Raw genomic sequence first — 12,945 nt, forward strand, 5'->3', positions numbered from 1 at the left:
TTTATTTCGCATCGCGTCCACCACCTCTCGTGCTCCGTCATTTTGGGTTTTGGTTCTGGCTAACGTCAGTTCAGATTCACTGATCACTTTAGACTCAAAGAGTTTATCCAGAAGGTCGTTCAGGAGAGTTGGAGACACTCTTTGAATGAACTCTGTCCGAACTGAGAGCAGCCACTGGTCTGCTGGATGCTGCTCTCTGCTGAGACTCTGCTCTCTGCTGGGACATTTCTCTGGGATAACTTCCGCCTTGGATCTGGTAGATAAACAGGGAAAATACTTGTATTGAATAACCAACAATCACATTAATCAGATCTCTTAAAAGTTAAAGTAACTCAACATTCCCGGAGGTGGATTTCTGTTCACTTAAAGTTATAATATGTAGCATTTCCTCATTAAAATGTCTAAAGACTCCTACACCGATGTTATTCATGTTTGGTTGAGTTGTGTACGTACATTATCCCAAAATGGTTTCAGAGAGACGTGTCATTTTAATCAAGGTAACAGTACGTTCATCACGGTGTCCTGTAACGGTGGTGTATCCACTAAACCATGAGAAGATGAAGACTACAACTCCCATGATGCCACGCTGTTTCACCACCACACTAGTTTTTTACTATAGCTTTAGAATATAACAGGTTGTGTGTTTGATGTCGTAACGATGCGTTTGCCATGGAGCCTCAATAGAGAAGGCTATGAGATGGAGCTTTAGAGTTATCAGTCTATCACTGGGTCTGAGCCAAAGTCCTGCATCGGGTCGGGTACCTGACGGGTGACCCGCAAAAAAAGGGATTCGCGGCCGCTGGTGGTATTTTTTCAAACATTGTTTTTTCGGGTTCGATTCTGGGTAAAACAAAGAAGATGCGGGTCGGATCGCGGTCGGATCGCGGGTGTTGCATAATAGATATATTAAAATAATAATAATTGAATTAAATGTTTAAATCCTCAGACCTCTCCCCCGCGGGACCGCGCATAATCTGCACCGCATCAATCTGCACCGCATCAATCTGCACCACGTCAATCTGCTACATTGGAAATGGCTGAGGTGAAGGCGAAGCTCGGAGAACACGGCATTGTCAATAACTCTTCCTCAAGAGCGAAATCCAACGTCTGGGAGGCTTTTGGTGTCCTCCTAGACGGAGAAAAGAACCAACATCCCACGCTTTTCGAGCCAAATACGCAAGTCTGTTAATAATTGCATGTTTTCACTGCTCATAGGATATGCGCAGGGGCGTCGTAGTGGGGGGGACCAGTGGGACCGACTACCCAGGGCCCAGATGGGGGGACGGCCCTTGAAAGGCATGTTTTTTTGTTTTTTTTGTAGATAGTGTCATAACTCAAATGAAACTAGCTCAATACAATCGGTTGAGTGACTGAATTCTGTATCCAAAAAACAGATGGTGAAGGCTGTCCGGGACCCCTAACAAAAGGACAATATTGGTTTAGTCCTCCCAGCACTAGTTGTCCTTAAGCCCCGCCTCCCAGCCGCTCTCGGCTCTGCCACATAAATGCAGGAGGAGAAATAACTCTGTTTTTGGCTTTAAGCGCATTTAAAACTTTTACTATTTAATTATATAAACAAGGGCTATTCAAGTGTTCATACTGGAAAGTTGATTTACCTCAAAAAACATTAGAAGATTTACGAACGTCTCTTTCCCGATGTAATTCAATGAGAATTTGCTTCAGCGCCTGGTGAACTTCCTGAGTGGCTTGCTCTCAAGGTAGATAATTCAAAGAAGAAGTAGAGGTTCAGCTAATGATTTTGCTAACAAGAAGACCTGTCCAGTGACATTTACTGGGGAATTAACTCCAATAGAGTGACGAGTCCTAAAACCAGGAAGTGAGTCAGCATATCACCGAATTGAAGAGACGGATCACGTTTGGTTCTACAGTAAATCCATCAGCTGTGACCCCACTGGTGATCTCTGAAGAGTGGACGTGTCTGAGAAACGATGGTTGTTACCAAGTGGCTGAATAGGACTACAGAAGTCGTGGAGGCCGTTGTACGTCATTACGCCGAACACGTAAACACTCCTCTAAGTTAGTTTCTGTTCTGCTTGAAAGCAAGTCCCTGCCTCCTGCAGACTGTTCAAACAAACGCTTCAACTCGTTCCATCTAGAATCTGTGTGTTTTGAATATGGATCTGAAGTTGGCGTGACGTTGAAGTCGTGCTGCTGGACTCGGCTGTAGTTCCTTTATAGCATAACGTTAGCATTTAGCTTCTGGCCATTAGATTATAAAAGTAGGGTAGGACATGTGGAGATTATCTGGCTGAACAAAACGTGCATTTATCTAACAGGTGGTTTTCCACAGACCTCCTCTGGAGAAATCCCGTTGCTTTTTTTGTCGAGGGAACCAGCAGCTTCCTTCAGGGTGAACACGTCATCCCTGCACCACTCTATGTCATCAGTTCCATAAGATACATTAAAGTTTGAAGTTAGACATTCTCCATATTTGTTCGATAACTGCGAGATCAATCATATTATCCAAAGCAGAACTTGTAAAGATTTTTCAGCTTTCTAAAGTTTTAATTATTTAGCTTTTTGGCAAATATGCTTTTTGATTTTTTGTGTGTTATTGATTATGCAAATAAACATGACTTGTGAAGTCTTGTTTCAGTTGTCCTGTCATTATGCAGTATAGTAAGCACTCTCTCAAGGTAGTGGTTACAAAACTAACATGATGTTTTTTTTGTTTTGTCTTATACCGTGGGAATGATAAATAATTAAATAAGCATGATGCTCCATGCAAACCTAATTTAACCACAGTGAAGTATTTGTAAACTACAGTATGTTGAGGAAAGAGGGTTGAAATGTGCACAGATTGTTAATACTTCTATTATTACTATTTATACTTTAGTTCATGACTTCCCTAATAATCGCTTCAGATTCATGTGTACTGTTGTTGGCTCAGTCCTTTGTAAATATATTTTAAAAGGTGCATTAGAGACATGGATCAAGAGAGGAAGGGGGCCCACAGAGATAGCTTATGTATGGGGCCCGGAGTTTTGCGCTACGCCCCTGGAAATGCTGGTTCGGGTCGGTTTGCGCCGTAAGAAGAGAGCCGTTCGATAGATGATAGGAGGTTTGATGGATGCAGATTAGAGACCTGTTCAACCAGTTATCCAACAACAGTTGTACATTGTTCTAGATGTTCTATAAACGGTATGAGTTTGCCTTGAGCCTTTTATCATTTTGACTCTGATGAAGAAAGAGTCGTGTAAAAACTCAACTGAAACACTTTTCCTTGTTATGACATGCTGCCACAGTCAGAAGAACACAGTGCACATGCCTAACATGTTTTAACCCACGGTCATTTTGAATACAAGAGAGGATGTTTGTTTGTTTGTGTAAAACAGGAAATCAACTCACTGTTACTGGATCCAGGCTCTGAGCATTTAACATCTGTATCTGCCACTGAAATAACAAAGACAACAACGTTAGAAAGTAATTTGATGAAAATACAGTTTGACAGGTTTCCTGAGGTCTGTCATGTTTTCTTTATTTCAGAGCTTGGGTTTTGGCACGAGAGTACTCATGATTTAACGCATTGTTAATGTTTATCATGTGAGACAAAGTCCACAGTTCTTGTTTAGGGCAAAATTGTAAGTTGAATAATGTTCATTTAATGTGTGTTTAAATCATATATTAAATTGTTATCAAAGCACAAGGGAGGGTTCAAAGGTCTGCAAAGGAATGCATGCAAAGAGCTTACCTTTTCAACCACAGATATTTGGATTAAACAAAAAGGATGTTATTTTTTAAGATAAATAATGTCTTATTGAGTTACACTGTATAACTAGTGGCGATTCTAGAGTCTGTGGGCCCTAGGCAAACATTCACTGGGGGCCCCTCGAACCACATTTTCATCACCACGCACAGCCGACAGCACCCTGCCCACTATAGAAAAGGCGGTTACATTTCCTAAACTGTGTAGAAATATAAGAATAAAAGCTATTTCAATTAAACCTCATTGATTAAACGTTGTTATTTGTCGCTGATTAATCTGCAAGCAGACATGTAGGGCTCAATGTTCTACAGTCCAAAAAGTTCTGTTCTCATTCTGCATCAAACCATGAAGTACTCACACAGTTGGTCTGCTTCTTTGTTGCATTCCATCTCGTTCAATAACTCCGCAGCCACTTGGACAGCTCCGGTATCATCGAAAGTGGAAAGCAGAACCTCTGTGATCTCAGAGCGGCTTTTTCCCTCCACCCTGTTGCGTAGGACCTGCGGCTTCCCTTTGCGGTTCACAAGCTCGTGGCAGAAATGTTCAAAGTTGTCCTTTGACAGGTTAGACAACATGAGTTTTATAGCCTTTCTATTATCCATTTTTCACCAACAGATGTGGGACTGCCGTGACTTTTTCTCAGAGCAGCAGCAGAGGACAGAGTTTGCTTCCCTTTTCTCTTGAACCGACTGCTTCCGCGCTCGAGAGGAATCAGGGTGCCCCTCCCTACAGGAGGTGAACCAACATGTCTGAATCCTTGTCCAAGAGCAGCACCTAAACGTCAGGGTTTATTTCACTATGAATAGAGATGCCTGAATCATTTTGTATTTTTGCAACAGACTGTAATAAAACATGATACATGCCAACGTAGTGGTTACGGAAATGAGCATGCACAGTTTATGTTTTTTATTCGTATTCAGGGTTTTTTGAGACACGATTTACATTTATTTGTTAGTGTTGCCATGGTGGCTTGCATCTCATTTGGTCATACCTTGTCGTTTTGCCTATCGTTTCAAGTGCTGATTGTAAAAACAAGAATAAAGACAACTTAGCCTAAATCGATTCTCGCAATCGTAAAACTGATAAACCTTAGTAATCTAATGATGCACCCCTACTGAGTAACTGCACCTATATTTCAATGCTTATGGTTTAGAAAGGGAAAATAGACAACCCTCAGTGGACAAAGCCAAAGGTCGGTCTGCCTGCCAGGAGAGTAGCCTACTGAAAGATATATTATCTATTGTAAATAAAGCTTTTAGTGCCTACAGCCAAGGCTATATGATTGGGATAGTTACTTGGTGTTAGTATTACCGAATGGATGTGAAGGCAGCACTTTATGTAACCTCTATAAAATATCAACTCATTGACACACGGCTGGGTCCTAAGGCGCTTTCACACCGGAGTGCTTTTCCCCCCGTACTAGGCCGATAGGGGGGAGATTTGGTTTCACACCAAAAAGATCTGGAACTATTCCTAGTTCGCGCCAACCTTTCCCCCCCCCCCAGATAGTCCCTGCTAGAGAGGTGGTACTTTCCTGGGGAGGAAATGGTTCGTGGGTGTGTCGGCCACACTAACAATTTCTGATTGGCTGGGCGAATTGCAAACCACGCGGCGTAAAACTCTGAAAAGTTTTGTGGAGCCGCCATTTTATTTGCCCGCATTACTCATAGCATTAGCCCAGTGTACCAACGGAGAGAGACTAACTCAAGGCAACACAAAATAAAACATGGCAGTGGTGGAGTGATGAGGAGGTGTCGGCGCTTCTGGCGATTTACTCTGAAGACGCGACCCAGCAGCTTCATTTGTCAGAAGCATTTTGACGGGTGATTAATCACCGCAGCGAGCGTCACCTGTCACTCTGATCCACGGACCCCCCCCCCCCCACACACACACACACACACGCACACACACACACACACACACACACACACACACACACACACACACACACACACACACACACACACACACACACACACTATAGTGAAACTTAGAATGTTACAAACAAGACGCTGCATGCAGATGAAAATTGGTTCGCACTGCCAACAAACGAGCTGATTCAAACTGAGCTTTTTAAATGTGTTCATGGGCTGCAAACCCACCGGTTAGAGCTACAGGGATGTGGAGGGTAAGTATTATGCAGACCTCCTGTTTTCAGACCAGAGGATTCTATCTTCACCAAACGCAGAGCTAGCGGTGGCTCTGGATAAACTGAGGCAGAATCTAGATGCCTGTAACGACGAGGCAGAGACACTGACCGTGAAAAAGCAAACTGATGACTTAATATCATTTAGGTTAGGATGGGATCTTTCTGTGTACAGATATCCAGGCTCTAAACTCTATTAAAGAAAGACTGATATTGGATTACATTAACAAAATGGATTTAAGTTTGCCTACGTAGTTTATCAATACGAATCAATCCCTTTAGCTGCTGTAGCATACGGGCCTACATGAAGCTTTCGTGTTAGAATAGCAGGAATAGCCATTCAGAGTTTTGTTTCAAGAGCATTGTTTAGCTTCATAATGCCTACTACAAATGATTAATGCAAATTAAAGATTGTAAATGTGTCACTAATTGATCTGCACGCAGACATTGAGAGTTCAATGATCTGCAAAGGATTAGGTTCTGTAATGAGTCTGAATAAAACCACAGCATTACGATACTGAGTAAGACATGAGACGGAACAATAACTTCAAACACAGGTTTAATGTAGGACACATTAACAGGCATGCTGTGATTGGCTCGCTAAACCTGGAGCTTGGGCATGAGATCACTTATGATTCAAAGTTTCACGATTTGGTTGTTCATCTTAAAACAATGGTCCCTTGCTCCTACTTTGTTTTTGTTAATGTTACGTGTCAGGCGGGCATGTGTTTTATCCTCTGGTGTTTTTATGATTCCTATTTTTAACAGTGTAAAGAACAGTGATATAGATATATATAGATATATAGTGATATATAAATAAAGACTTGTGTTTGCGTATAATCCAAAAGCAAACATCCCTTTCTCCTGGAGGTGGATAAATGATCTACTCACTGCAGAGGCAGACATGACTCACGTTCCCTTACATATTTCACTTGATGGATGCAGTACTTGTACTTCCTGTTCTTCTATCTCTTTAACTTGAAGATATGTGCGTGTTCATTTGTTCTGGTGTTTATAGGGAACAAACCACATGGGGTGTGTTCCAACTGCCATCCTTGGATCCGTGATGCAATAGATTTGGAATCCTGTTCAGTTATCCAACAACAGTTGCACATTATTCTAGATTCACTAGAAACTGTATGTGTTCGCTTCAAGCCTCTCACCACTCTGCTTCTGAGGAAAGAGTAGTGTCAAAGAAAATGTGTGCGTGGTTACGGAAATGAGCATGCACAGTTTACGTTTTTTATTCGTATTCAGGGTTTTTTGAGACACGATTTACATTTATTTGTCAGTGTTGCCATGGTGGCTTGCATCTCATTTGGTCATACCTTGTCGTTTGCATTTGCCTATCGTTTCAAGTGCTGATTGTAAAAACAAGAATAAAGACAACTTAGCCTAAATCGATTCTCGCAATCTTAAAACTGATAAGCCTTAGTAATCTAATGATGCACCCCTACTGAGTAACTGCACCTATATTTCAATGCTTATGGTTTAGAAAGGGAAAATAGACAACCCTCAGTGGACAAAGCCAAAGGTCGGTCTGCCTGCCAGGAGAGTAGCCTACTGAAAGATATATTATCTATTGTAAATAAAGCTTTTAGTGCCTACAGCCAAGGCTATATGATTGGGATAGTTACTTGGTGTTAGTATTACCGAATGTATGTGAAGGCAGCACTTTATGTAACCTCTATAAAATATCAACTCATTGACACACGGCTGGGTCCTAAGGCGCTTTCACACCGGAGTGCTTTTCCCCCCGTACTAGGCCGATAGGGGGGAGATTTGGTTTCACACCAAAAAGATCTGGAACTATTCCTAGTTCGCGCCAACCTTTCCCCCCCAGATAGTCACTGCTAGAGAGGTGGTACTTTCCTGGGGAGGAAATGGTTCGTGGGTGTGTCGGCCACACTAACAATTTCTGATTGGCTGGGCGAATTGCAAACCACGCGCCGTAAAACTCTGAAAAGTTTGGTGGAGCCGCCATTTTATTTGCCCGCATTACTCATAGCATTAGCCCAGTGCACCAACGGAGAGAGACTAACTTAAGGCAACACAAAATAAAACATGGCAGTGGTGGAGTGATGAGAAGGTGTCGGCGCTTCTGGCGATTTACTCTGAAGACGCGACCCAGCAGCTTCATTTGTCAGAAGCATTTTGACGGGTGATTAATCACCGCAGCGGCGAGCGTCACCTGTCACTCTGATCCACGGACCCCCCCCCTCACACACACACACACACACACACACACACACACACACACTATAGTGAAACTTGGAATGTTACAAACAAGACGCTGCATGCAGATGAAAATTGGTTCGCACTGCCAACAAACGAGCTGATTCAAACTGAGCTTTTTAAATGTGTTCATGGGCTGCAAACCCACCGGTTAGAGCTACAGGGATGTGGAGGGTAAGTATTATGCAGATATAGACCTCCTGTTTTCAGACCAGAGGATTCTATCTTCACCAAACGCAGAGCTAGCGGTGGCTCTGGATAAACTGAGGCAGAATCTAGATGCCTGTAACGACGAGGCAGAGACACTGACCGTGAAAAAGCAAACTGATGACTTGATTGGTAATATCATTTAGGTGCAATCTGGTGCACTTTGAGAGCAACATTAGGAGATCTATGGATACATCTCTCAACACCCAGATGAAACACAACTGTAAGCAGATTTTCTTTTTCTTTATGGATATTTTACAAATCACTTCCCTTTCAAACTGTATTCTTGTTTATTAATAACAACTTTGTTTTACTGTCATACAGTATTTGATACCTGTTTACTTTATTCTCTTATTTTTTATAACTATAATGATCATATCAATAATAATAATAACAATACATTACATTTATAAAGCGCTTTTCCTGGTGCTCAAAGCGCTTACAAGCAAGTAAAACAAAAATAACAACAGATAAATAAAGATAAAATAAATAAAGATGATGATAAAGATGTGCCTTTACAGGGCCGTGGGAAGTAGGGGTGCTGACGGTGCTGCAGCACCCCCTGGTGGAGGACAGGGGATCTGCACTTCAACAAGATATAATTAAAAAAACAAACGAATTTTCAGCCTTGATGTAACAACATTCATAATTAAGTAAAGATAACACCCTTTTTTCACCCCGGTTACATTTTCCATTTGCCCCGTAGGATGGGCGCTGTAGTGATGAAAGTGGGGGATGTTGGCTTATCAGGCGCCCGCAGCTCACAGCCAAAGTGAGAGAGATAGAGAGAGGGGATACCGCGGGGATACCGTGGTACATGCGGGGATTGTTGTTAGCTTCTGCTGCGCTAACGGATATAAGAAGCTGTTTCTACAATAATGTGGAGGGAGAGCTCTCCTATCAGACTGAGAGGCTCAGTGAGGTAAAGGACTCTGAGGGTTTGGATATTTCACTTTAGTCTAAGTTATCTCAGTGAGTCTCAAACGTTTTGATCACAATTTATGTAAACAAATATTTCCAATGCACACCTTTTATAATTATTAGGATAAATAAAAACAGGTTTGAAATCATTCCAATGTATACTATAGGACAGTAAACCAAAAATATCGTTTAAAACTGGAGAGATTTAAAAATATAAAAAAATATAAACACAAATAAAATAAGTTACATTTATTTGTTGTTGGCTATGGTAGGTTATTGGAAATGTTCCAATGTTAAGTAAGCAAACTGATCTGTTGTACCCTCTAGATCAGTCTAGTAATTGGGTGCTCAAAGTGCACCAGATTGAAGCCTTTGACTTTAAAATGTTAAAACAATCTTCCCGGGGGGGCACCCCCGGACCCCCCTAGAGGATGTGAAGTCCACCCCTCCAATTAAAACATGTTATAATACTAAATACATTTGAAGCCTTTTTATATAAGCTGTCCACCATATCAATACGTTTCTCTGTTTGTAGTGTATTGGTCTTTTGCAGAGGTTTTTCATTGCCAGCTAAAATCTTGCCTAGCAGCAAATTGGTCAAAACCAGCCCTGGTGTCATCCCCACAGCACCCCCAATTTGAAACATGTTCCCACGGCTATGACAGCAGTTGTTGATGATAGAAGAGAAGAAATTAGTGTCCGGGTCTATTTCATAATCCAGATCTTTTGTTTTATAGTCAGTGTATTCATAGCCGTGGGAACATGTTTCAAATGGGGGGTGCTGTGGGGATGACACCAGGGCCGGTTTTGACCAATTTGCTGCCCTAGGCAAGATTTTAGCTGGCAATGAAAAACCTCTACAAAAGACACTACAAACAGAGAAACATATTGACATGGTGGACAGCTTATATAAAAAGGCTTCAAATGTATACTATTTAGTATTGCATGAACATTGAACATGTTTTAACTGGGGGGTGGACTTCACATCCTCTAGGGGGGTCCGGGGGTGCCCCCCCGGGAAGATTGTTTTTAACATTTTAAAGTAAAATGCTTCAATCTGGTGCACTTTGAGCGCCCAATTACTAGAGACTGATCGAGGGGATACAACTCTAAACACCCATATGAAAAAGATCGGTTTGGATTTTAATAATCAAATAAGTATGTGAACATAACCGATAACCTACCATAGCCAATAACAAATAAATGTAGGCTAACTTGTTTTATTTTTGTGGTTCATTTATATCTCATCAGTTAACATTTATTTATTTATGCATATTTTTAAATCTCTCCAGTTTTAAACGATATTTTTGGTTTACTGTCCTATAGTATACATTGGAATGATTTCAAACCTGTTTTTATTTATCCTAATAATTATAAAGGAGTGCCTTGGAAATATGTTTTTACATAAATTGTGATCAAAACGTTTGAGACCCACTGAGATAACTTAGACTAAAGTGAACTATCTAAACCCTCAGAGTCCTTTACCTCACTGAGCCTCTCAGTCTGACAGGACAGAACTCTCCCTCCACATTATTGTAGAAAGAGCTTCTTATATCCGTTAGCGCAGCAGAAGCTAATAACATTCCCCGCCGGTACAGGTGCACCCCCTCTCTCTATCTATCTCTCTCTCACGCTGGCTGTGAGCTGCGGGCGCCTGATAAGCCAACATTCCCCACTTTCATCACTTAAAGCGCCCATCGTACGGGGCAAATGGAAAATGTAACCGGGTTGAAAAGGGTGTTATCTTTACTTAATTATGAATGTTGTTACATCAAGGCTGAAAATTCATTTTTTAAAATTTATTATATTTGTATTTAATCTTGTGGAAGTGCAGATCCCCTGTCCTCCACCAGGGGGTGCTGCAGCACCCTCAGCACCCCTACTTCCCACGGCCCTGAGTGTATTCAAATGTTTTTAGCAACAGTTGGTCTTGTTCCTTGATCATCTGAGACATATTCATATTTTCCCCTATTGAAGATGATTGCCTCCATTCAGAGTGAGTCATGGTTGTGTGTAAGTGCTGGTTACCTTATGTGTGGTCCAATGCTCACACTGCAGCCCCTCCCTCTCCCTCTGCTACCATGGTAACACTCTGATACTCGGCGCACCACTCTGATACTTCCATGCACCACTCTGATACTTGCATGCACCACTCTGATACTTGCATCATGCAAGTATCAGAGTGCAAGCTTAAAACTCGTCAGGCACTAGGAAGGATCACTTCTTCAGGGCATGGAAGGCTACGCAGTACGCAGGCTAATGTCCCGCAGCGGCTGCCTCTCTGGTGGACTCCGGTACTGCACATTACTCCCGAGACATTTTCAAAACAAAAAAGATTTCAGAAAACATCCGGGGCTTGAGCCCAAGTAGCCACCCCCTAGCGCTGCCACTGGATATAAGAGGGATACATCACCCCCATTCCTCTGTTTAGAGGCAGGACACTCAGTGCCCCTCTACACGCTCTGACTCCTCTTCACCCCCATCCCTCTGTTTAGAGGCAGGACACTGGTATTTGGTGCCCCTCTACACCCTTTATGTATCTGTTTGTATATGTGTATGCCTTTCTTTCTCATTTGTTTTTCACCTTATCTCTTTGTCATATCTTATCCCATTTATGGCCTGTACCTTGTCGTGGTAAGTGGGCTTTTTACCAAATCAGGCCTCAAGGTGTATCTCAAATGCTGAAATATAACCTCCCTGTTAATACCAATCCATTACCCTACATCACAGTATTACATGACTAAAGGTCCACTGCCCTCTGCAGTCATGAAATCTTTCCAGAGGCTGGTGTTGATCCAACCTAAAGGACATCAGATGACCCCTGCTTGACCTCCTGCAGTTGATGCAAACAGGTAAGTGGATCATGCAGTCAACTTGGGATTGTATCCTGGGACTTCAGCATTCAGCAGTCCCCTGTTCCTACCTCACCCCTCCCACTGTCCCAGCCTTCACCTGGTGAGGCATATACACCAATTAGAAGGCATGATTATTACACAGTCAACCCTTATTCAGAGTGCCTAATAAATGTATATATTTTTTTACAGTGCAGATTTTGGCGTTTTTGGGACCATCGCACATGTGTGTAAGTAACAAGTATGCTGTATAATCTGCAACAACTGTCAGGTGGTGTTATTGATTATCTTTGCAAAAGAGCCCCCACCAATATTGATTTTGCAAAATATCTTTTAATTGAAATATGGGAGCAAAAACAAAAGGGTAGAATTGATCATACCATATTATGTTATTATTGCTACTGTTTGTATTATATTGTGTTGTTTATATATATGTATGTGTGTGTGTACAAATGAATTAATATAAAGTGTATGTGAGTGTGTGTATAAATGAATGAATACATCTGTGTGTATACATTAATAAATACATGTGTGAGTACATATAAGTGTGTGTTATATATATATGTTTATAAATGAATAAATGTGTATATATATATATATATATAATAGTATCATTAAATAATGCTGTCAGATAAATGAAGTACACAGTAATAGTCAAGGTTATATTCAATATTCTGCACTTACACCAGCTGAGATGATAAAACACCAGTAATACAATCTCAGGATTCTTCAGTCATATTGACAAAGAAGCACTATTACTATTATATTGTATATTATGCAGCGTTTATAAGGACGGTATTTTGCTTGTCAGATTCAGATTTCGTGCACGTCTATCGCGTAGAGCTACGTCGATCCTT

The 12,945-nt window shown here is 41.5% G+C and overlaps 1 protein-coding gene across 1 annotated transcript; it reads right to left on the minus strand.

The window, feature by feature from the left end:
* Positions 1-119: 119 nt before the first annotated feature.
* On the minus strand, positions 120-4,453 carry LOC307013487 (caspase a-like; the record flags this gene model as incomplete). The annotated part of the gene is made up of 3 exons (XM_079640887.1): positions 4,086-4,453; positions 3,370-3,414; positions 120-253 (listed from the first exon to the last, which is right to left on the minus strand). The coding sequence occupies exons 1-3, from the start codon at positions 4,327-4,329 to the stop codon at positions 120-122; spliced, it is 423 nt and encodes a 140-aa protein (XP_079497013.1). The 5' UTR covers positions 4,330-4,453.
* Between the last annotated feature and the right edge of the window lie 8,492 nt (positions 4,454-12,945).

The sequence above is a fragment of the Notothenia rossii genome, assembly GCF_949606895.1.
Source record: "Notothenia rossii genome assembly, chromosome: 7".
NCBI lineage: Eukaryota > Metazoa > Chordata > Actinopteri > Perciformes > Nototheniidae > Notothenia > Notothenia rossii.